At 43.3% G+C, this 22960-nt stretch overlaps 1 protein-coding gene across 1 annotated transcript; it reads right to left on the reverse strand.

Annotated features, from left to right (window-relative positions):
• Positions 1–636: 636 nt before the first annotated feature.
• rdh14a (retinol dehydrogenase 14a) lies at positions 637–7313 on the reverse strand. The gene is made up of 2 exons (XM_041187493.1): positions 6912–7313; positions 637–1792 (listed from the first exon to the last, which is right to left on the reverse strand). Exons 1-2 carry the CDS (start codon positions 7278–7280, stop codon positions 1178–1180), a joined length of 984 nt encoding a protein of 327 aa, XP_041043427.1. The 5' UTR covers positions 7281–7313; the 3' UTR covers positions 637–1177.
• Positions 7314–22960: the final 15647 nt, after the last annotated feature.

Below are 22960 nucleotides of genomic sequence, written 5' to 3' on the forward strand. Positions count from 1 at the left end.
GGAGAGCCAGTTCATTGTCCTTAATTGCGCGGTAGGCTGGCAGCAGTCAACTAAGAGGCCACTGCTGTAAAGACTGCTGCCGCAGTCCCACTGCCTGTCCACCTGGGCTCAGTACCTGCATATGGTCCCGACATCAGGACTTACCCCCTTTCGAGGAATACTGGCCTTTAATTCAGTAACTGATGGTGATGACAGATAAGGTTATCTCCTGCAGACTCAGATGGCACTGCTTCGAGAGACCTGTGCTTCTCACAAAGGTACTGCAGTGCAGCTTCCTAAGGTCCAGAGCAAGACATATTAACTTTCCAACAACAGCGCCTCTTTTGTGCCTGCATACTAAAGGATCTTTGAACTCTCCATATGTTTCTCAAACACAGAAGGTGGTCTTTATGCTTTTTCTTTTCTATAGATGTTCAAAACATAATCTCCTTGACAGGCTGACTGATCCAAGGTAATTGATGTACTCCTTCAAATTCATCAATACATTTCAATTCTTGTGGAAAAGTTATACGTAAAAATTACACAGAAATACTTAGCTTTTTACTAGACACATTCTCGAAATATGAAACTTATAAACTTCTGGAGCTGTTCCTAAAATAGTTTTTATATAAAAGTACAAAACAGCAGGCTTCAATATTAGTTTTCAGTAATTGTATTTATTTGCTAAGTGCTACAAAATTCAAAGTAATTTAATTCCTTTAAATTATGCTGCAGTGGAAGGTTCCATGGGTCGAATTTGCCAGGTAGCTCCAATAAAGTATTAATTAAACAGGGCCAGGCATTTCCATTACATAATAGGATAACCCTTCCTTTTAACAGAGTTCTTAAGTTTGGGGAAGAGGTCTTTACCCTCCATCATTACAATGTTTGGCTGGGGGGGAATGGGACTCATTAACAAAAGGCAAATAACACCCATGTAAATTGTTACAACCCCAGGAAACAGCAATTTTGAACCCTATGGAGAAAACCAGTCACATCAAACATGGCACTTTCCAACACATTACTTTAGCACATCATTCCGTGCAACTGCAAACTTAAATGGGCAGTGCTCACTGGTAATAACAACTGCTTTTCACGCACACAGCAACTTTTAAATTCAGTTAGGCAATAATTCAGACAAAACATCTGCTTGCATTTCAGGTAATAGCCCAGCAGAATATTTACAGCACTTTAGTGGTTAAATCAGTCCCACCATTCTCTCACTCATATCCCACAATTTCTTTGCAACTGCATCATCCATTGCTTTAGGCAATAATTCCTCTTGCTTGCAGTCTCCAAAATATTTCCCCGACACCTCTTTAACTTCTGGAGAAGTAGCCAGGTAAAGTGAGGTCTGTGCTCCTTGTTCTGGTGTTTTAAAGAATGCCCAGGACACCATCTTGAAAACCGGTAGTCCAAGTAAAGGGATATTGATGTGTCTTCCCAGGTTCGTGCGTACAATGCCTGGGTGCAGCACGTTTGCAGTGACACCGGTGCCTTCCAGCTGTTTGGCTAGTTCATGAGTGAACAGGATGTTGGCCAGTTTGCTCCTGCTGTAACCAAAACTTTTGTTGTAGCTTTTTTCACTGTTCAGATCATCAAAGTTGATTTCACCATACTTGTAGAGTTTGGAGGACACCACTACTATCCTGCTTGGGGCCGAGCGTTTGAGGAGATCGAGGAGGAGATTGGTCAGAAGAAAGTGCCCCAGGTGATTCACCCCAAACTGCATTTCAAAACCATCCTCAGTTTTCATGTAAGGACACTGGAAGATTCCTGCATTATTGATTAGGACATCTAGCCTTGGTTCTTCCTTTTGGGGAGGAGAAATTTAAAAAAAAACTTTTGATCCACTGTTATGATGCATAATTCACAAACAATTAAAAACAATTGGCTGCAATAGGAATTCTCTACCTTCTGCAGGTTTATTAATAATGCTATTTAAATTAGAAATACTTTGCAGGTTGTTCTTGTATTGCACATGCATCTTTTTTTAAAATATGAAAAAAAAACAATGGAAAAGTCCTCATAAGAATGGGAATGGGAATTCACCGCACCTCCCGATACAAGCTATGTCTTACTTGGATACATTTCCAGTTTTGAACCTAGCTAAGTTCATAATCAAATAAAGCTAAAAGCGGTGGGATGGGTGTAAAATGGAAACAAACCAAAAATGAATTCTTTTTTCAAAAGCAAAAATGGAAGCTTACACAGGATGGAAACACACATATATACATTGCAAATATGACAGATTCAACAAATGGCAGCCAATTGGTGCCACTGCTGTCATCAGGTAATAAAGTTTCCTAAATTGTTTAAATGTGACCATATTACAGTTCAAATATTGCGCTACCACTCTTAATTCTGAAGTGTGTGAAACACTTGTACTAAAACCTAAGTATTCTCATTTACCTGGATCTCTCATATTTCTGCACATTTTTTGTATCATTTCACATAAAGTGAACACATGGTTGCTGGTCAGCCTGGCTACACTTTAAAGAAAAAAATGATCACATTAAAATGTATTTTAAATATTGAAAAGTGAAATTGGTTTTGCCCATTCATGTCTAAACTTCCTAGTTCACCAACAGTAAAAAAAAAGTAATTTATTCTAATCTTACCAAGACTTACTCAATCCAGACATGTTAACTCTCATGAATTTATCGTGAGAGACGTGACTTCTCTGCCAAATTCAGCCTCAATCACGGCCTTGCGAGGGGGCTCGGAAAGCTCAGGAATTTTTAGCAGTCCTTCTGTGCACGTGAACCTGATTCAGGACTGCATGCACGCACTCAACCAGTCCCTTCCTGTGCATGCACCTAGATTGCAGATAGGCAGCTGCAGCAGAAGCCAAAAAGTATCGATAGTGACTGGAGAGAGAAGAGTTACTGCCTACATGACATATATTTGAAGAGAAAGTTGCAGGGCAATGGGGCAAAGTGCAGGGGTGTGAAACAAACTGGTTAGCCCTGATCCAACTAAGATTAATAGTTAGTCTTTTGTAAAGCAGTTTCAGATGTTTTGATATAGGTTTTGAAAAGATCTCTGGCCTGCTAGGGATTAAATAAGCCATTAGGGAGGTTTATAAACCAACTGTCAACCTATATTGGTTTATGTTTGCAAATAAAACTTTATACTAAATCTTGATTTTTAAGAGTTGTCTCGTGATTTATGAAATGGTTGGGTTGGGATGACCAAGTTTTCAGGTAAAATGAAATTGGCCAAAATTGAACTGCGTGAAGCCTTACTAAGCTATACCAACCATACTCTGTACCAAAATGTAGCCTAATGGTGATCTCTCCACTGAAAGCAATTGTCTACATGTTGCAAGATCAACTGCAACTGGTAACTTCAGAAGGTGGAATATGGCACTGGGCAAAACAGAAACGCCTGTCGGTTAAGTGGAATGATGTTATGACTGGAGGGAGACATGAGATTTACAACTAGCAAGTTGGAGGTGGGGATAATACAAACTTTAACCAGGCGTGGTTAAACCATTTGACCTCCATTAAACCACCCTCTTATTATAACCCAGGGTTTAGCTGCTCCCAAAGCAGTTTACCCTCAAGAAAAAGTTTGTAGCCATGAAGAATCTCAGAAGAAATAAACATTTAAGGGACACAGAAAAATAAACTCAGAAGTGCAACAACTTTATGTACTGTTATCTTGGCTATGGATTAACAACTGATCCCTATCTTTAAACAGCTGGTACAATTGAGTCCATGTGCACAGCACTGAAGGAAGTAGAATGCCCTTCACAATTAGGACTCGGGATGAGTAATTAGTGGTTTGCTGAGTGCAGTACTGTTACTAACAGTGAACACCAACAAGAAGCAGCAGAACGTGACCATTGGAGCTGAAGTATTTAATAGAACCCTACATACCCAGCAACTGGAATGGAAAATGCTGAGAGCTGATAGAATCAAGAGTTCACACAAAGAAAAGCAGAACGAAAGGATTAAGAGGATTATTGGAAATGTTTAAAGAAAAAATTCTGCTAAATAGCAGTTCCATGCAATAGTCCCTTATTTAAATCTCAAAATCACCTTTTCAGGGCTAGTATCTGAAACATTTATTTCTGTGTAATATATTATATATACTATATATATATATATATATATATATAGATATAAAATATACCCATACACATATATAGATATACATATATAGATTAAAACAGTGTTTAACATCACAGGGCAGATTCACTAATTGATTTCAGAAATATAAAATCCTAAATTGTTAAATAATTAAGTGAGGAACGAGGTGTGCAATGCTATTTATAAACTACATAGATTTTTTATTCAAAGGGACATATGTTATAAGGTTCCTGTGAAAGCCCCTCATCTATATATATATCACTAGCTTCCTGCACTCTGGGGCAGTTCGATTAGGGCTGGAAGGAGGTTCATCCCTATCTTTAAAAACAGAGGCAAGACCTGAAAAACTCCAGGTTCATGAGCTTGACATAAGGAATAGGGAAAATCCTTGCGGGAATCCTGAGGGATGTGAGATATGACTACTTAAAAACACAATATCTTACCAATTTGATAGCACTTGTTGAGTAAGTCAACAACACAGTGGATGAGGGAAGCCTAGTAGACATTGTATACAAAAAACCTTTGGCAAAACACTTCACAAGACATCTCCCTGGAAGATCAAAGCCTCTGGTATTAGTGGTGGTTTATTAAGCTGGATTGAACATTTTGGAAATACAGATCCATCTACAACAACTTAATGTCTATGATCTTCCAACTGACGGTATTCTAGGGGGACCAATATTAGGACTGCAGCTCTTTAAAGTTTTTATGAATGATCTAGATGTCAGTATTAGAAGCATGATCTGCAAATTTGGAGATAAGATTTGTGTGAGCATCAAGATGGTAGACACTGCTGGAATGCTTCAGCTGGAACTTGGTTTATTTGGGCTCATGACTGTAATTTTGAAAAGTGCTGTTTATGTAGGTAGGTAGGCAGGACAAATAATCAACCTACACAAACCCTTCAGTGAAAAGCATGAAAGATGGAGAGAGAAAAGAGACATGGACGTGCCAGTACATAGATCTCTAACGATTCTTGAACAAACCTGTGAAGTGATAGCAAGAGTTAACAAGGTGTTGGGATGCATTCAAATATAAGTCAAAGCATACTGTTTTTGTCTTTACACAAGACCTTGGTCAGGCCTCGGTTAGAATACAGTGTTCAATTTTGATCTCCTTACAAGGTGGGTGATATTGAGGCTTTGGAAAGGGGGGCAGTTGGACTATTTCCCAGTATAAAGCATTTTAGTTCGCAAGACAGGTTAAAAGAGCTGGAACATGGCTATTTACTCCACTCGCTGGTATTTATCCAGTATTTAGCTCCAGATATTTACCCAGTATCCCCTGGGTATTTCCCCTGAATACTTGCCTGTGGGGATATTCTCCCTCCCTGGTATTTACCCAGTATTTACCTCCCCCATGTATTTACCCCCAGTATCCCCCTGGGATTTTACCCATGGGTATTTACTCCTTCCTCAGATAATTACTTGGTATCCTGCAGTATTTATCCAGCATCCTTCAGTATTTACCCAGTATTTACCATAAGGGTGTTTGCCTAGTATTCCCTGGGTATTTATTCCTATTTACCTGGTATCTACCCCTGCTGGTATTTACCCCAAGGGGATTTACTCAGAATTTACCCCTAGGTATTTATGTCGAATTTACCTCCTGCCCCAGTATTTACTCAAGCATTTACCCCATTGGTATTTACTCCCCTTCCCAGGTATTTACCCCCCAAGTATTTGCCTAACATTTACTCCTCAGGTATTTAGCCCAAGTGATAGCCCCCTCTCAGCGACGTACCACCCTCAGGTATGTACCCCCTAGATATTTACCCCACCTGGGCATTTACCCTCAGGCTCCCCCAGGTATTTACCCACAGGTACTTACCCCTCCCGGGGCATTTATTGCCCCAAGGCATTTACCTCCTCCATGGATGTTTACTCCCCCGGGTATCTATCCCTCCCCCCCCCCCGGGTATTTACCCTCCTCCCTGGACGTTTACTCCCCCCGGGTATCTATCACCTCCTCCCGGGTATTTACCCTCCCTATGGGGATTTACCTCCTCCCTGGACATTTACTCCCCCGGGTTATTACCCTCCCCCTGGGTATTTACCCCCACCCCCTGGGTATTAACCTCCTCCCTTGCGTATTTACCCCCCTCCCAGGTATTTACCCACACTCCCTGGGTATTTACCTCCCTCCCCTAGGGGATTTACTCACCCCACCCCACCCCCCCCACCCCGGTATTTAACCCCTGGGTATTTACCCCCACGGGTACATACCCCCTCCCCCTGGGTATTTACCCCACCTGGGTATTTACCCCCACCGGGTATTTACCACCTGGGTATTTACCCCCCCCCCCCGGTTATTTACCGCAACTGGGTATTTACCCCCCCCCCCCCCCCGGGTATTTACCCCCCTCCGGGTATTTACCCCAACTGGGTATTTCCCCCCCTGGGTATTTACGCCCCCTCAAGGTATTTACGCCAACTGGGTATTCCCCCCGGGTATTTACCCCCCCCCCCCCGGTATTTACCCCAACTGGGTATTTCCCCCCCTGGGTATTTACGCCCCCTCAAGGTATTTACGCCAACTGGGTATTCCCCCCGGGTATTTACCCCCCCCCGGTATTTACCCCAACTGGGTATTCCCCCCGGGTATTTAACCCCCCCCCCGGGTATTTAACCCCCCCCCCCCAGGGTATTTACCCCCCCCGGGTATTTAACCCCCCCCCAGGTATTTACCCCAACTGGGTATCCCCCCCGGGTATTTACCCCCCCCCCCCGGGTATTTACCCCCCCCCTCTCCCGGGGTATTTACCCCCCCCCCCGGGGTATTTACCCCCCCCCCCCCCCGGGTATTTACCCCCCCCCCCCCCCCCCGGGTATTTACCTCGATGATCCGCTGACAGAAGCTCCTGACCGAGCTGAGCGAGGCCAGGTCCAGCCTGCGGACCAGCAGCTCCCCGGCTCCCCCCGTCTGCTGCCGGATCTGCTGGGCCGCCCGGGCCGCCGCCTCCTCGTCCCGACAGGCGAGGATCACCCGGGCCTGGAGCCGGGCCAGACCCGCCGCCGTCGCCCGGCCGATGCCGCTGTTGGCGCCGGTGACGACGGCCGTCCGGCCCCGCATCGAGGCCGAGGCCGAGGCCGCCTCCGCCTCCGCCTCCGCCTCCGGGAGCGGGGCCGCCGCCCGCATGAGCCAGCGGAACAAGGGGACGGCGACCGAGAGACCGGCGGCCACCGACAGGCAGAGGATGAGCATCCGGGAGGCCGGTTGGCAAGCGCCGACCTTTCCCCCCCCTCCCCCTCCCCCTCCCCCTCCCCCTCCACCAATGGACAAGCTCAGCCTGGCAGCTGCAGTAGCCCCGCCTACCCGCCTGCTGGCGCCGGTCTTCAGCCGCCCCTGACCACCTCCACCAATGGACAAGCTCAGCCTGGCAGCTGCAGTACCCCCGCCTACCCGCCTGCTGGCGCCGGTCTTCAGCCGCCCCTCCCCCTCCCCCTCCACCAATGGACAAGCTCAGCCTGGCAGCTGCAGTAGCCCCGCCTACCCGCCTGCTGGCGCCGGTCTTCAGCCGCCCCTGAAGGGACGGGTCAGCAAACTGTCAATCATCACTCCAAAGCCAAGGGTGGGTCTTGGCCATCATCTCCTTGGGAGCTGAGCATCTTTGCATAGCCCTGAGGTATACGGCCCCACTCGGCGCACTTTAACACAAGGCAAGCTACCGCCGCACCCCCCCCCCGCCCCCCCGCCCCCCCCCCCCCCTTGGCCTGGCAAGCCTGCTGGTGACTGTGGACCAGGATAGACTTATCCCTTCAGATGATGAGGCTGCTGCTCAAGATGATGGGGCTGCTAGGGAATGAACACTGGCCCTTTTTGTGGGCTCCCATCCATTCATCTGGCAAAATTTTTTTTAAAGAAAGGCCAGGCTTGGGGTCTGGGCCAGCTATGCTATTCAGCAGCTTTCTTCAGCAGGGCCTGTTTTAGGGGGAAGTTTCGGCCAATCCCTAAACCTGGTTCCGTATTAAGGGGATCCCAGGCCAGAAATCTCCTTTTGCCAAGCTGGGGGAATATGTGGGCCAGTAAGTGAGGGCAGGCATGCCCGCTGGTGATTGTGACCATGATAGACTATCCCTTCTCATCCTTCCCGATCTGTCTGCAGCTTTTGACACAATTGACCCCACCGTCTTCGTCTAATGCCTCTCTGCTGTTGCCCAGGTGAGTGGAGCTGCCCCAGTTTAGTTTCAACCTTATCTTTATAATAGTTTCCAGAGAATACACTGTAATAGCTTCCCTTCCTGCTCACACTCTGTTGCCTCCAGAGCTCATCAAGGATCTACTCTCAGCCCTCTTTTAATTTTCATCTATGTGCCAGCCCTCAGCAATACTATTCAAAAACATACCAGTTTTTCATATATATGCTTGTGACACACAGCTCGCTCTCATCACCAGCTCCTTGGACTTCTCAACTGTCTCTGCTTGTCCCATTTCCAAGATTGGATAAGTAGAAATTTCCTCAAACTAAATATTAAGAAGACTGAAGCCACTGGCTTTGGTCCCTACCACAAACCCCATTTCCTGTCCACCATTTCCGCTCCCGATAATTAGCTTAAGTTTAGCAAGATTGTTTGCAACCTGGGCGTTGTGCTTGACTCCCAGTTGAGTTTGCAACTGTATATCCGCATCATTATCAAAATTGCTTACTTCCACATGAATAACATCACTCGACACAGACCTTCCATTAGATCATCTACGGTTACCCGTTGTTACATCTATACTTGACTATTCCAATGATCTTCTACCCTCCATAAATTTGTACTTATCCAAAATTCTGCTTCCCACATTCACTCCAAATCTGATTCAACTATCACACCAAAGGGCTTGACAGGGTAGATTCCGAGAGATTGTTCCCCTCATGGGGGAATTTAGAATGAGAGGGCACTGTTTAAAAATAAGGGGTCTCCCACAAGACAGAGATGAGAACCAGAGCTGGTGATGCCTTTGGGGGGAATCATAAAGTCATGAGAAATAGGAACAGGAATAGACCATTCAGCCCATCGAGCCTCAGAGTCAGTTAGACTTTGGAATTCTCATCCACGGAGAGCAGCGGAAGCTGGGTCATTGACCACATTCAGGACTGAGCTGGACAGATTTTTGATTGACAAGGAAGAATGAAGACTTATGGGGGCCAAGCAGGAAAGTGGAATTAAGGCCACAATCAGATCAGCCATGATCTTATTGAATAGCACAGCAGGCTCGATGGGCTGAATGGTCTACTCTCGATCCTATTTCTCATGATCCCCCCAAAGGCACCACCGGCTCGGGTCTGACATTGGTGGAACTAAGGAGCTGGGGATGCTGGGTGTACAGGGCTGGGTTTGAGCTGGGGCTGTAAGTAGAGGAGGATGAGCCTGGGGTGTGGCTGTGGGAGGTGAGCAAGGGGTGTGGGTTAAAAATGTAGGTGAGTCCCAGGCCGGGCAAACAGCCCAAGGTTACATGCTGACAGATCTCATTCAGAGTATTAGCGTAGGCTAACTGGAGGTTTGGGGTAAAGTCAGTTCCCTGGAACTTCTGGTTCTCTCACAGACCTAAACAGCAGCAAGTCTCTCAGTGTTCATCACTATTGGGACCAGAAGATCTGGGCCATGAGTATGTTTAGGCCTGAAAGCGAAAATCCAAGTATTCCAGGTAAAAAAAACTGATGATCAATTTTTAGGGGCTACCTGCCTGGAAAATGCTGATATTTTAAAATTAAAATGTTGCATTTTGGTTAATTTTAAGCACTTGAATTTCATAATTTTAAAATAATGAAAATCAAAGTGGTATTTCAATTTTGAAGACCAACTCAACTTCCCAAAAGTTATCTGACATGTCTCTCCCACATCCAACTCTCTTGTCTTAGGCCATCACTTGACTGAAACAAGCTCACACTTATTTCCACCCAGGTCCTGGGCTTCACAAAGATGCTCTCTTCTCCTCCGTGAACTTTCCCGGTTCCTAATGATAAGCATCTCCCTCTCCATCCTCAATTCAGACTGGCATTCTTCTCCCGTCATCTCTCCAGTCTCAACTTTCCTTCTCTCATTCCTCAATTGAAGTCCTCTCTCCCACCCATTCCACCACTCCGCCCACTTTAAAAAAATGTAAATAGCAAATATACAAGAACACAGGAAATAGAACAGGAATAGACCATCGGGACCATTGAGCCTGCTCTGCCCATGGCTGATCTTGAGCTTGAACTTCACTTTCCAGCTTGTCCCCCATGTCTTTTGATTTCCTGAGAGACCAAAAATTTGACTAGCCCAGCATGAAATATAGTCAATGATGGATCATTCACAACCCCCTGGGGTAGAGGATTCCAAAGATCCAGAACCCTTTGAGTGAAGAAATTTCTCTCTTCTCAGTCCTAAATGATTGACCTCATATCCATGGGAAACAGCCAGGGGAAACAACCTATCAGCGTCTACCCTGTCAAACCCCTTCAGGATCTTGGATGTTTCAATGCGATCACCTCTCAATCTTCTAAACTCTAGAGAATGTAGGCCAAATTTAATCAGCCCCTTGTAATAGGATAACCTTCTCATCCCAGGGGCCAATCTAGTGAACCTTCACTTTACTGCCTCCAATGCAAGTGTATCCTTCCTTAAATATGGAGACCAAACTGCATTCAGTAGCCTAGATGTAGTCTCACTGAAGCTTCGCACAATTGTAGCAAGATGCCATTCTTCTTATTCTCCAGTCCCCTTGCAATAAAGGGCAACATGCCATTTTCCTTCCTAATTGCTTGTTGTACCTGCATGCTAACTTTCTGTGTTCCTTGTATGACCACACCCAAGTCTCTGTGAACATCACATTTATAAGTTTCATGCCTTTTAAAAAATATTCGGCTTTTCTACTCTTATTACTAAAGTAAATAATCTCTCTCTCTTCCCCATAATATACTGCCACCTTGTTGCCCATTCCTTAAACTGTCTGTATCTCCTTACAGCCTCTCTGTGTCCACCTCACAACTTACATTTCTGCCTAGTTTTATATCGTCAGCAAAGTTAGATATGTTATTCTCTGTTCCTTTGTCTAAGTCATTAATATAGATTGTAAATGGCTGAGACTATAGCACCGATCCTTGTGGCACTCCACTAGTCACAGCCTGGCAACTTGAGAATGCCCCATTTTTACTTCCTGTCTGTTAACCCAATTCTCTATCCATGATAATATATTACCCCCAACTCCTTATCTTGCCTTTTAATTTCTTGTGTGAAACGTTATTGAATGCCTTTTGGAAATCCAGGTATACCACATCTACTGGTTCCTCTTTACCGAGGGAATCTAAGGAATTTTGGACATCATAGCCAGAGCATCCACTATCCCTGCCGCTGTCCTTTGAGAACCCCGGCGTATAGGCCATCGGGTTCTAAGGTTTTGATGGATTTCAGTCCCTTGAATTTCTCCAGTACCTTTTCTCTGCTAATATTGATTTCCTTAGTTTCTTTACTCTTTATGGCACCGAGGTTACCCTCCACTCCTGGTATGCAACTGGTGTCTTCTACTGTGAAGACAGACACAAAATATTTGCTCAATATTCCTGTCATTTCCTCATTCCCCATAATAGTTTCTGCTGTCTCTGCTTCTAAGGGAGTGACGTTAACTTTAGCTACTCTCTTTCTTTTTACATGCTTGGAAAAGCTTGCAAAATTAGTTTTTATATCCTTGCATAAATTCCCAGTGAGCATCACTGGTCACTCTACCTGATGTAAAGCTTTTTTTTTGCATTTTCTTTTCTTTCTGTTTCCTGTTGCCACACCAGTTTTCAATCCAACTGATTAATTATATGAACCTTGTCCCTTCACCATAATTCTGCAGGGTTCCAACCAGCTAGCTCATCAATTAACTATCCCCTCTTGTTTGACTGGGAGAAATGTATCAGAAATTGATCTTGTCAGATCAATTACATACTACATCAATCTTGAGTTCTTTACTCTTTGATTTGCTTAAAAGGCAGATCTTGGAACATACCTTCAAATGTCTTTATTCCCCAACCACAACTTGCAGACATTTTTTTTAATTCTCACTTTTCATCATAAGATTATCTTGCTCTTTGCAGCTTCTCATTTAATTTTAAATATTTTCCAATCTTGTTTCTTCTCAGTGTCATTAAAACCTTTTTATTTCACATAGTTTTCCAATCCTTTTTATTTGCTTTATACTTCTGAACGGCCAATATTAAGTTTGTAAATCTGCCAATCTATCGTCATGGAAATCCGTTTTGCTTGGTCACTGATTCCCTTCAAAATGACATCCTGTAATGACTTCGACAAGTTGAAAGGTCAGCCAAGAAGCCTGGCCCTGCTTGCGTAGACGGCAGTTGGGTCCAGGCTGGTGTGAGGCTGAGTGGCAGCTCCCTTGGGCCTGCTCCTGACCTCGCTATTGGGTTTTTGGTTCTGTTTACCCTCTTTTTTTTTCATTCTTTGGCTTCTCCTCCTCAGCCTTCTCTTGGCATGATTGGTAATGGCACAGCCAGAAGTCTCCTGCATGGGGGCAGTGGGACCAGCCAGAATAACTGCTCCAGCTTCTCTCATCACAAGTTCCCTCTCTCCTGCCCACGTTGCTCCTCCAATCATAGATCCTGGCTCTGGAGGAGCAGCAAAAGTGGGAGGGGAGGGAGCCTGTGATTGGAGGAGCTGGAGCAGCAAACATGGTCAAGACAGAATCTGTGTTTGAAGGAGCAGCTCATCACAGATTTCGTCTCTCCCAAACTCATTACTTCTCCAATCAAAATTATGCATTATTTTTCCACTCCCAGGGATACTTGCCCTTTCAATCTTTCAGCCCTGATTGGACTATGGATGAACCATTATGCAAGGTAATATATAGAGGGGCAACTTTTCTCTCATTTTTCTGCCCCTCAAGCTCTTTCGTAGGCTCTTTTGGGGCTTTTGAAAGCAAATTCACCCACCGCCCTTGTGTATTTTGAACCCTGCAGGAAACTCCAAGCAAGGCCAGTGTCAAAGTAACTGGGTCCTAGTCTATTTATGGCCCTTCTGGTGCCCTCTGCTGGAGTTATACTGGGAAGACGCTAGAAGAGCATGGATTTTTGGTTCCTCTGTCTCAGGACAAGATGTGTTAAGGGGAAAAAATAATAAGATGGTTATTTATTTTTGCAGACAAATTCTATTTTTTGATAAAGATGTTATCACAGTTCTCATTCTGCCTGATCTGTGAGGTAAACTGTAGTCATTTTCTCGGGTAGGATTTTAGTTTTCAGATACAATTATTATAGATCTCATATTTTTGCATGTCCATACTTTATCTTCCAAATTTTTAAATAGAATGAAGATCGGAATAGTTACAGAAATCTTAAGCATCCAATTACAAATCAAACTCAGCCAGTTCACATGTTACTTGATGCAACAATTGTACACATGAATTGACAGTGCTGGTTGGCTATGTTGTTACGGTAGCAAAGAAATAGTTCGAAATGGCTTCCTTTTTAATTAATATCCAGTGATGTGTTTCTCTCCAGAGATACCAGAATAATTTTCTTCCCTACTTATTGGTCATTTGAGAACTGAATGTTGATGATCTCATCACTAAACCTTATGCTGGGATACCTCCTTTGGTTCGAAAGTTGAGCTGATGCAGTGAGGGACTATCAAGTCAGTTCCAGGTAAAAATCTTAACAGGCACAAGCATCCTCTGGAGAATGCTGATTACTTTAATAACCTCCTTCTCTATGAAATAAGTTAGTGCCAATAAACAAGTTTATTGCATTATCACTCAAGGAATTATGACTGTTTCACAGACAATTTTAAAGTGTTAACTTTTATTGCCTGTGATCAAATATATTTGTATGTGGATGTGCAATTTCTTACCCTTGGAGTGAGTGAGTCAATTTTAAATAGCCCAGCAGAAGCCTTTTGTATTTAAAAAAAGAAAAAAAAAGAGATTAGTTTATTTTTTTCACACCCTTGTCCTGGAGGTTATGAAAGAAAACCACGTCTCACTCACTCTCACTAACACGCACAAAGCTAGGTACAGATGAAGATAAAATCAATACTTATAAAAATGGAATCAAGCTCAGCCTCTGTTTGGGCGCAGGCCTGTTGATTCCTTGTCTAGTTGTTATGTTGCCTGAAATGAAAACTTTGAAATTGTGGAGGTGTCTCAGCAGTTGCAGTGGTTCCTTTAGTCAATATGCTGGAGGTTGGTTTCAGAGGTAAGATGGAGCAAGGTAGCAGGGAAGAGAGGAGATACTGTATTTCTCTTTCAAGGAACTACAGTGTGGCCCTTTTTTTTTGCCTGGTTCATTACAGCAGTTCAATGGCTGCACTTGTTGGTCTCTCTCTCCCTGTGTGATGAAGTTTTGTCATGGAGTTCTGTCTGCTTGTAGCAGTTTGCTATATTTTAAACAGGGAGTAAAGATGGCCAGACCATGTAAGGATGGCAGATTTCCTTCCCTTAAGGGGCATTAGTGAACCAGATGGATTTTTACAACAATCAACAATGGTTTCATGGTCACTATTACTCAGACTGGCCACTTTATCGTGTGACCCTTTTATAAATACCAGGAGAGGTGGTAGTGAAATGGTGATGCCACTGGACTAGTAATCCAGAGGCCCTAAAGCAATGGAGACACAGGTTCAAATCCCACCATGGCAGCTGGTGGAATTTAAATTCAGTTGATAAACCTGGAATTAAAAAGATAGACTCGGTTTTGCAGGCATAGTTTTTTCAAAGCCATAAACCATCATGTGACCCTTTTGTAAACAGTCACCAGGATCAAGAGGTTTCCAGCGTCTTTAAAGCTGCTCACCTCTTTTTGTAAAATGCTGTCCTTTCCAGGAACAGCAGCAACCAGAGGCCTTGCATTAAGCCTTTAAAGGACAGTGTCTTTTAAAAACACACAAATTCTTACAGAATGTTCTTAATCCTTGAAGATAAAACATTTTCCATGATTAAAGTGTTTATGACAGCACCACAATCTGTAAGCTTATGGCCCGGCAGATCCCCCACTCTACCATTACCATCCAGCCAGGAGATCAACACTGGTTCAATGAAGAGTGCAGGAGGGCATGCCAGGAGCAGCACCAGGCACACCTAAAAACGAGGTGTCAACCTGGTGAAGCTACAACACAGGACTACTTGCACGCCAAACAGCATAAGCAGCAAATGATGGGCAGAGCTAAGTGATTCCACAACCAACGGGTCAGATCTAAGCTCTGCAGCCCTGTGAATGGTGGTGGACAATAAACAACTAACAGGAGGAGGAGGTTCCACAAATATCCCTCTCCTTAATGATGGCAGACCACAGCACATCAGTGCAAAAGATAAGGCTGAAATATTTGCAACAATCTTCAGCCAGAAGTGCAGAGTGGATGATCCACCTTGACTTCCTCCAGAAGCCCCCAGCATCACAGATGCCAGTCTTCAGCCAATTCGATTCACTCCACATGATATCAAGAAATGGCTGAAGGCACTGGATACTGCAAAGGCTATGGGCCCTGACAATATTCCAGCAATGGTACTGAAGATTTATGCTCCAGAACTTGCAGTGCCCCTAGCCAAGCTGTTCCCGTACAGCTACAACACTGGCATCTACCCAGCAATGTGGAGAACTGCAGGGGATGTCCTGTACACAAATAGCAGGACAAATCCAACCTGGCCAATAACCACCCCATCAGTGTACTCTCAATCAGCAAAGTGATGGAAAGTGTCATTGACAGCGGCACTCGCTCAGCAATAACCTGCTCACAGATGCTCAGTTTTGGTTCCCTTAGGTTCACTCAGCTCCTGCCCTCATTACGGCCTTAATCCAAACATGGATAAAAGAGCTGAACTCCCGAGCTGAGGTGAGAGTGTCTGCCTGGACATCAAGGCAGTTTTTGACTGAGTGTGGCATCAAGGAGCCCTAGCAAAACTGGAGTCAATGGGAGTCGGGGAAAACTCTCCACTGGTTGTAGTCGTACCGAGTACAAAGAAAGATGGTTATAATTGCTAGAAGTCAATCATCTCAGTCCCAGGACATCACTGCAGCAGTTCCTCAGGGTAGTGTCCTGGGCCCAACCATCTTCAGCTGCTTCATCAATTACATTCCCTCCATCATAAGGTCAGGAGTGGGGATGTTCGCTGATGATTGCACAATGTTCAGCACCATTTGCGACTCCTCAGATACTGAAGCAGTCCGTGCCCATATGCAGCAAGACCTGGACAATATTCAGGCTTGGGCTGAGAGTAGCAAGTAACATTCAAGCCATATAAGTATCAGGCAGTGACCATCTCCAGCAAGAGAGAATCCAATCATCTCCCTTTGGCATTACTATCATTGAATCTTCCACTGTCAGCATCCTGTGTGTTACCATTGACCAGAAACTGAACTGGACCACATAAATGCTGCGGCTACAACAGCAGGTCAGAGGCTGGGAATTCTGTGGAGCGTAACTCACATTCTGGCTCTCCAAATACTATCCACCATCTGCAGGGCACAAGTCAGGAGTGTGATGGAATACTCTCCACTTGCCTGGATGAGTGCAGCTCCAACAACATTCAAGAAACTTGACACCGTCCATGACAAAGCAGCCCGCTTGATTGGCAGCCCATCCACCACCTTCAACATCCAGTCCCTCTGTCACCGATGTACAATAGCCATCTACAAGATGCACTGCAGCAACTCAAAGCTGCTTCGACAGTACCTTCTAACCCCGCAACTCCTACCATCTAGAAGGACAAGGGCAGCAGATGCATGCAAGTTCCCATCAACGCCATATAGCTTCCAGACTTGGAACATTTTTGCTGTTCCTTCACTGTCATTGGATCATAATCCTGGAACCCCCTCCCTAACACTGTGGGTGTGCCTACACCACATGGACTGCAGCAGTCCAAGAAGGCAGCTCATCACCACCTTCTCAAAGGCAACTAGGGGTGGGCAATAAATGCTGGCCTAGCCAGCAAAGCCCAGATCCTGTGAAAGAATAAAGAAAGTCATGTTTCAAATAAGACATTATGATAATTTTAATCATAGTTTGACTCCTCCTCCCACATGCTGTAGTGGCTTTCCACATCTTAAGGTGTCTTATCAACAATGTCTTTGTGTGTGAAAGGAAACCATCAAAGTCAATGGCATATATACATTTGTCGAGCACTCATTAAATCCCAAATGTCTTGTATATCTGAAAAACGCTTCCTTTTGTTTCCTCGTGAGATACAGAAGAATAGTTGAAATCCACAAGAGAAGTCATGTGACATCAGACTCCATTTAAAAAAAAATCAAATCTTTAAAATACAGCTTTCACAATTTATTTTGCTGTCACGACACACTGTCATGCCAACTGTACAGCTGGATATTACTCTTGGCAAAAATATTTGCCGAATACTTTATGATCTTACATGATATGTCTGTTTGCTATGGTTACAGAGGGGCCAATCAGTTTACTAAATATCCTGGTTAAAATACAGTGACAGTGTTTGGTCCCTATCATCACAAACAGTAATTTCTCGTCTGATCTTACTTAAGGTTCTAACAATGTTGGCAGAGTGACACCAGTTCCATTTTCACCACTAACTTCTTCCACTTTGATGAGCACGGATTTTAGTACCCAAAAATTTTGCGAATTAGAAGCAACGATAAAGAACCAAGATAATAAGGAATTACTTTTTCTCTGATTTTTCTAAAATATATTTTTGTCCGTTGCTGTTAAAATCGACTGTGAAATATAATGGACACTGCATGAGGACACAGGAGTAGAGTTTTTGCATTGGATGCATAACTCACTTGAAATCACATTGGTTTTCTGAAGTGAAATTATGGTTCAAGTTTCTGCTCAAACTCAGTTGCATAAGCCAAACAAAATTTTCTGTGATCTCATGAAATCGAGCGGTGTAACAGAAGTAATTATTCTTTCTCCCCTTACGTTTCAAAATTCATTGATGTAATAGACATGCAGTTTTTTTCAATGCAGCTGAAAATGGGCTTATCACAAAAAATAAGCAGTTTTGGTAAAGGCCCAATCCACCTGATTGAGTAACTTGATTTTAAAAATGTATGAAATGGACTTTTAAAACCCACCGAACCATTTACTGAATTCATTGGTGTCCATTATCAGTTTCTTAGTGAATCACCTTCTTCCTCAATATTTAAAGATTTTAAAATGTGCCTACGCCTTGCTTTGCATCAAAATAAAAACAAGCTTAGTTTGAAGTGCCTCATCAAAAAACCTGACACTTTGGCAGAAACTTACTTTGCTCATTAACTTCAAGTGAGCATGTGCCAGTTTTGTGGTGCCTCCCAGTGCGATATTTTTAAACCGGCATTAAAGAAAATCGAAACTCAATTTACACGCAATATAATTTGCGCTTAAAATTGCAGGATTTGACTGATTCCAGGCAAATTACAGAGTAGCAGAAACTCTAGGCAACTCAGCTCCTGTGGCCTCTGTTTTGCTGAAAATTTGGGAACATTTGTTGTGCAATATCTATATATGAGAAGTATGTATTAGTCATGTACTTCCCATGATATGTCCCTTGAAGTAGCTTTAAAGAAAGTGGGATTCAATGTGAGATATCTGCTGATTTGTTTATCCATTCTACACACAAAATAGACACTAGATGGAGACTGTGGGCTAATTTTTAAAACATATTTAAGTTTTTGGTTTTAGATTCAGAATCAGTAAAAACAGCTGGTCCCCCACACTGATGAAACAGTAACTTTAAAGAAGGAAAATACTTTTAAAGTAAAATATTTAGCTACATATTTTCATGGTGCACCTACATTTTGTATGGTAAATGTGATATTACTTAACTAAAGCAAATTACAAAGTAATATTGTTTCTATCTGTGTAATAATATGATCAGCAATGAGATTTTAAAAATTACATCGTTTTTCCATTTTTAAAAAGAAAAGTAAAATGGAACAAGCAAAACATTGACTTGATGCACCCAAAAAGCTAAAAATGACCAAGAAACACTAAAAAAAATGGCAGCTAACACTAGTATTAATGTGACCTTAAATGCACAATAAAACAATAAAATCAGGAGGTTGCTGCTGGAGTTGCTCTACTTCTCCAGAAGCTTTGCTACACCGTTGTCTCACCTCATGATTTGCCATTGAGACACATGGAATACAGTATGGTAAAGTTGCAGTACTTCCTGAAACTCACAACCAGATATGTACTAACTTGCCAGAAGAAGTTAGGGTTTGGTCATTCAAGTATAAGTATATTTTTAACGCTGTGTCAAGTCTTAATTAATGCAAAATAACTTTCAGACACTGAAAATTTACTTTTTATAAGTGTGGAGTTTCAATCCTTCAGATTTTAATTATTGTTGGAGATATAATAAAATGTCATTCTTAATTTTTGTGTCCCTTATCAAATCCAATCTTTCTTTCCCTCGCTCTGTTTTGCTTTATGAGCGTGATTTGGCATTGACTTTTTTAATTCTATCTTACACTTCCCATTTCAAATTCAGCATTGCTCATTAAAAATTCTTCAGTTAGATTGGCTAATTTAATTGAACTGTTTGCACAGGTCCCAGATGTCCTGTAAAAGGTGCTGTGCATTTTGGATGGCTGGCTGACAGGAAAGTCTAGTGCAAAACCTCACAAAAATTCAAGGGCAAATGCAAATGCAAGGGAATGCCAGGAAAAGTAACGAATGGCTACTGGCATTCGTTCACCATTGACCGCATAACCTGGCTTATCAGAAACGGTCAATATATTTTGAATCTGAAACAATGGGCAGGATTTTACTGTTTAAATTTAAATTTTCAGGAAGACGGGGGTGCGGCAAAATTAGCTGTGGACCCGCCAACCTGTCAATGGCCAATTGAGGCCATTGACAGATCAAATAAAGTAATTAGTGGACCTGCCCGTCCAACCTTAACGTTGGCGGGCAGGCCAGGAGCCTTTGTGGGGAATAGAAAAAACATGAAACCTCATCTACGGGTGGGATGAGGTTTCATGTAGGGTTCTAAAAAGTTTAATAAAGTTTTCTTGGAAATTATGAACATGTCCCAACTCATTGTCACATGAGCGGACATGGAAGGGAATTTTTTTCCCCCCATTTTTAATATTTTTAAAAGTAGTGGCGATCTCCCTGAGGCTGCACTTAGCCTCAGGGAGATGAATGCGCTCTTTCATGTGCATGCACGAAAGAGCGCACTCTCGAATTTAGGGATTCCCCCCCACCCACACAGGGAGTGCATAGCGCTTCCCTGTGGACGTCACGCTGGGCGGGCCTTAATTGGCCTGCCCATGTAAAATGGCGTCGCACCCCCGATTGGGGGCACTGATCCAAAGCACACCCACACGTGCCAGCCAATCAACTTCTGCCCCCGACCCCCCCGAACGGGGTGGGGGGCGGGGGGGGGGGGGGGGTGGGGGGGCGGAATTCTGCCCAATAAATTCAGTTCTCAACAAGACCAATCTAATAATCATTGCCAATTTTAAAAAAGCTATTTGTTCTTGGGATGCGGGCAACACTGGCAAGATCACACTTATTGTCCATTTCTAGTTGTCCCAAGAAGATATTGATGGGCTTTCTCCTTGAACTGTTAATCTTCATGATAATGGTTTTGCAGCACCACAAGAGGTGATGAGAAACCTTAAAGGAGTAAAGATTCCCTTGGAGACTGCATCAAGCCTCCTACTAAAGATCTCAATTGAAGTAGGAGTTGTGACCTTCAGCAGATAATTGCTGGGCCCAGCTTAGAAAGAGGGGAGGCTGCTAAGAGGCCTTCTCCCCCCACTGGGCCTGCTTGAGGCTTTTACTGAATGTCCCCAATGTGTATTATTACCTTCCACCTGGTATTCATAGAATGTATTGTTAAATGAATTGCAGGGAAGGGAAATTCTCTAAGCATTGTCTCCTTGTCAATATTTGTGCATGATGGGCAAAGAGGACCAGCCAGGAGTGGTCCTTGTGGGAACAGGAGGAGGATAATCCTGCCCAGGGTGGTGAGATAGTGGCAGGCCTCATGGACCAAGTCGTTCCCCGTCCTCTGCTGCAATCCAGCTTGATTTTTGCTGGGATCAGGGAAGAGAATTCCATCGATTTGCTCATGTTCACCACCCCTCTGATAGTTTCAAATCCTGCAGAAAGAGCTTAAAATTACCAGAGAGTTAATACATAGTTTTACAAAAAAGGTGATTTTCACTTGCATGGATTATTAATGAAAAACTCATTGGAGATATGGTCAATTGACAGGTGAGAATTTTATTCCAGGTCAAACATTATGTCAGCTTAATAACTGGAAAAATTCCAAGTATCAATAAAACATATTGGGAATTTGGAGGCAACAGATTTAAATTCCACAGGTAACCCCATCTGCCTTCTTAAACACCTTGGGCAATATCAAGCCAGAAGTGACATCATATTTGTAAATGTGCTCACTGTTGGGTGAAGATTTTTTTAAAATTAAAATTAAAATGCTATGCAAAACGAAAATATGATGGAAATAGCTTTTGTTCCTAGAACTTCTTCGGCTTTAAGAAACACAATGTTTGAGCAGAATTTGTTTGAGGTTTCAGCAAGGTCTTGGCAGGCGTGGAGGCCTTGAAGTTTGGTTGCGCCCTCCACCATGTTGCTGCAGTGCTGCAGGAGTCCAATAAATTATTCAATTGGCTGCAAAGTCTGCATCTTCAGCCTCATGGGTTGGTTTCCTGAGGGTGGAGTGTGGTTGGCAAGCAGAATCACCAGAGTTATCTACCAAAGGGAGCTCTGGGCCTAACCACACAGTTCTTGATTGATGCTGACGCTATGTAACTGAACTTTAGTCCCTAGCACTAACATCCCTCAGCTTGATGAGGACAAGATTCCCAAAAAAAAGTGCAGCAGAAATTTACAAAAAAAAATTAATAAAATTATATTAAGATGATGAATTTTTGCAAGAATTCTCCTGATTCCTCACTGTCACTTCAGTGGAAACCACCTGGCATGGCAACATTTCTAAGATTATTTTCTGTAGCCTTCCTGCTAAATTTATGACAAAGTATAACAACTCCCATCGAAATTCAGCCCTCAAGTTTAAAACTGAAATCAAGTTCTGAATGGATATCATTTGAGCGATCCGATTTTCTTTTTTCCAAATTCAGAATGGGGTTTTATAATACCAGCAAACGTGTATGTGAAGTGGTGAGTTTGCAAAGATATCACTGGATAAGAATTCCTATGCGTAGCGACTGTATCTGGGATGTGAAGATATCCTCTGTTTGGTATTTCTAACTGTTGTGAGCACATTTTAAAATAAAGTAGCTGGAAAGACAAAATGGAATTTTCGATTCCCGGCTGTTGGAGGTGGTTATCATCAGCCTTAGCAGTGGCAGGCGTTGTTACATTAAGCAGCAATAATAGTAACAATGTTCACCTGTCTCTATTGGTGAATTGCTTTGGCCTACAGCTTTTTCAGGAATCTAGTTCACTGTTATTCCATGGAAGCTCCTTCAGAAGATTTTGCTTCTCTTTTTTTTCTAAATTGAGGGAGATCTTGCAAACAAAGTTATATTTTGGAGACACCAAACATAAACTGGGCGACCGCTTTGCAGAACACCTGCGGTCTGTCCACAAGAATGACCCAAACCTCCCTGTCGCTTGCCATTTTAACACTCCACCCTGCTCTCTTGCCCACATGTCTGTCCTTGGCTTGCTGCATTGTTCCAGTGAAGCCCAACGCAAACTGGAGGAACAACACCTCATCTTCCGACTAGGCACTTTACAGCCTTCCGGACTGAATATTGAATTCAACAACTTTAGGTCGTGAGCTCCCTCCCCCATCCCCACCCCCTTTCTGTTTCCCCCTTCCTTTTTTTTCCAATAAATTATATAGATTTTCCTTTTCCCACCTATTTCCATTATTTTAAAAAAAATTAAAAAAAACACCTCCACTAGAGCTATACCTTGAGTGCCCTACCATCCATTCTTAATTAGCACATTCGTTTAGACAATATCACCAAC

This window comes from Carcharodon carcharias, chromosome 5 (genome assembly GCF_017639515.1).
Source record: "Carcharodon carcharias isolate sCarCar2 chromosome 5, sCarCar2.pri, whole genome shotgun sequence".
NCBI lineage: Eukaryota > Metazoa > Chordata > Chondrichthyes > Lamniformes > Lamnidae > Carcharodon > Carcharodon carcharias.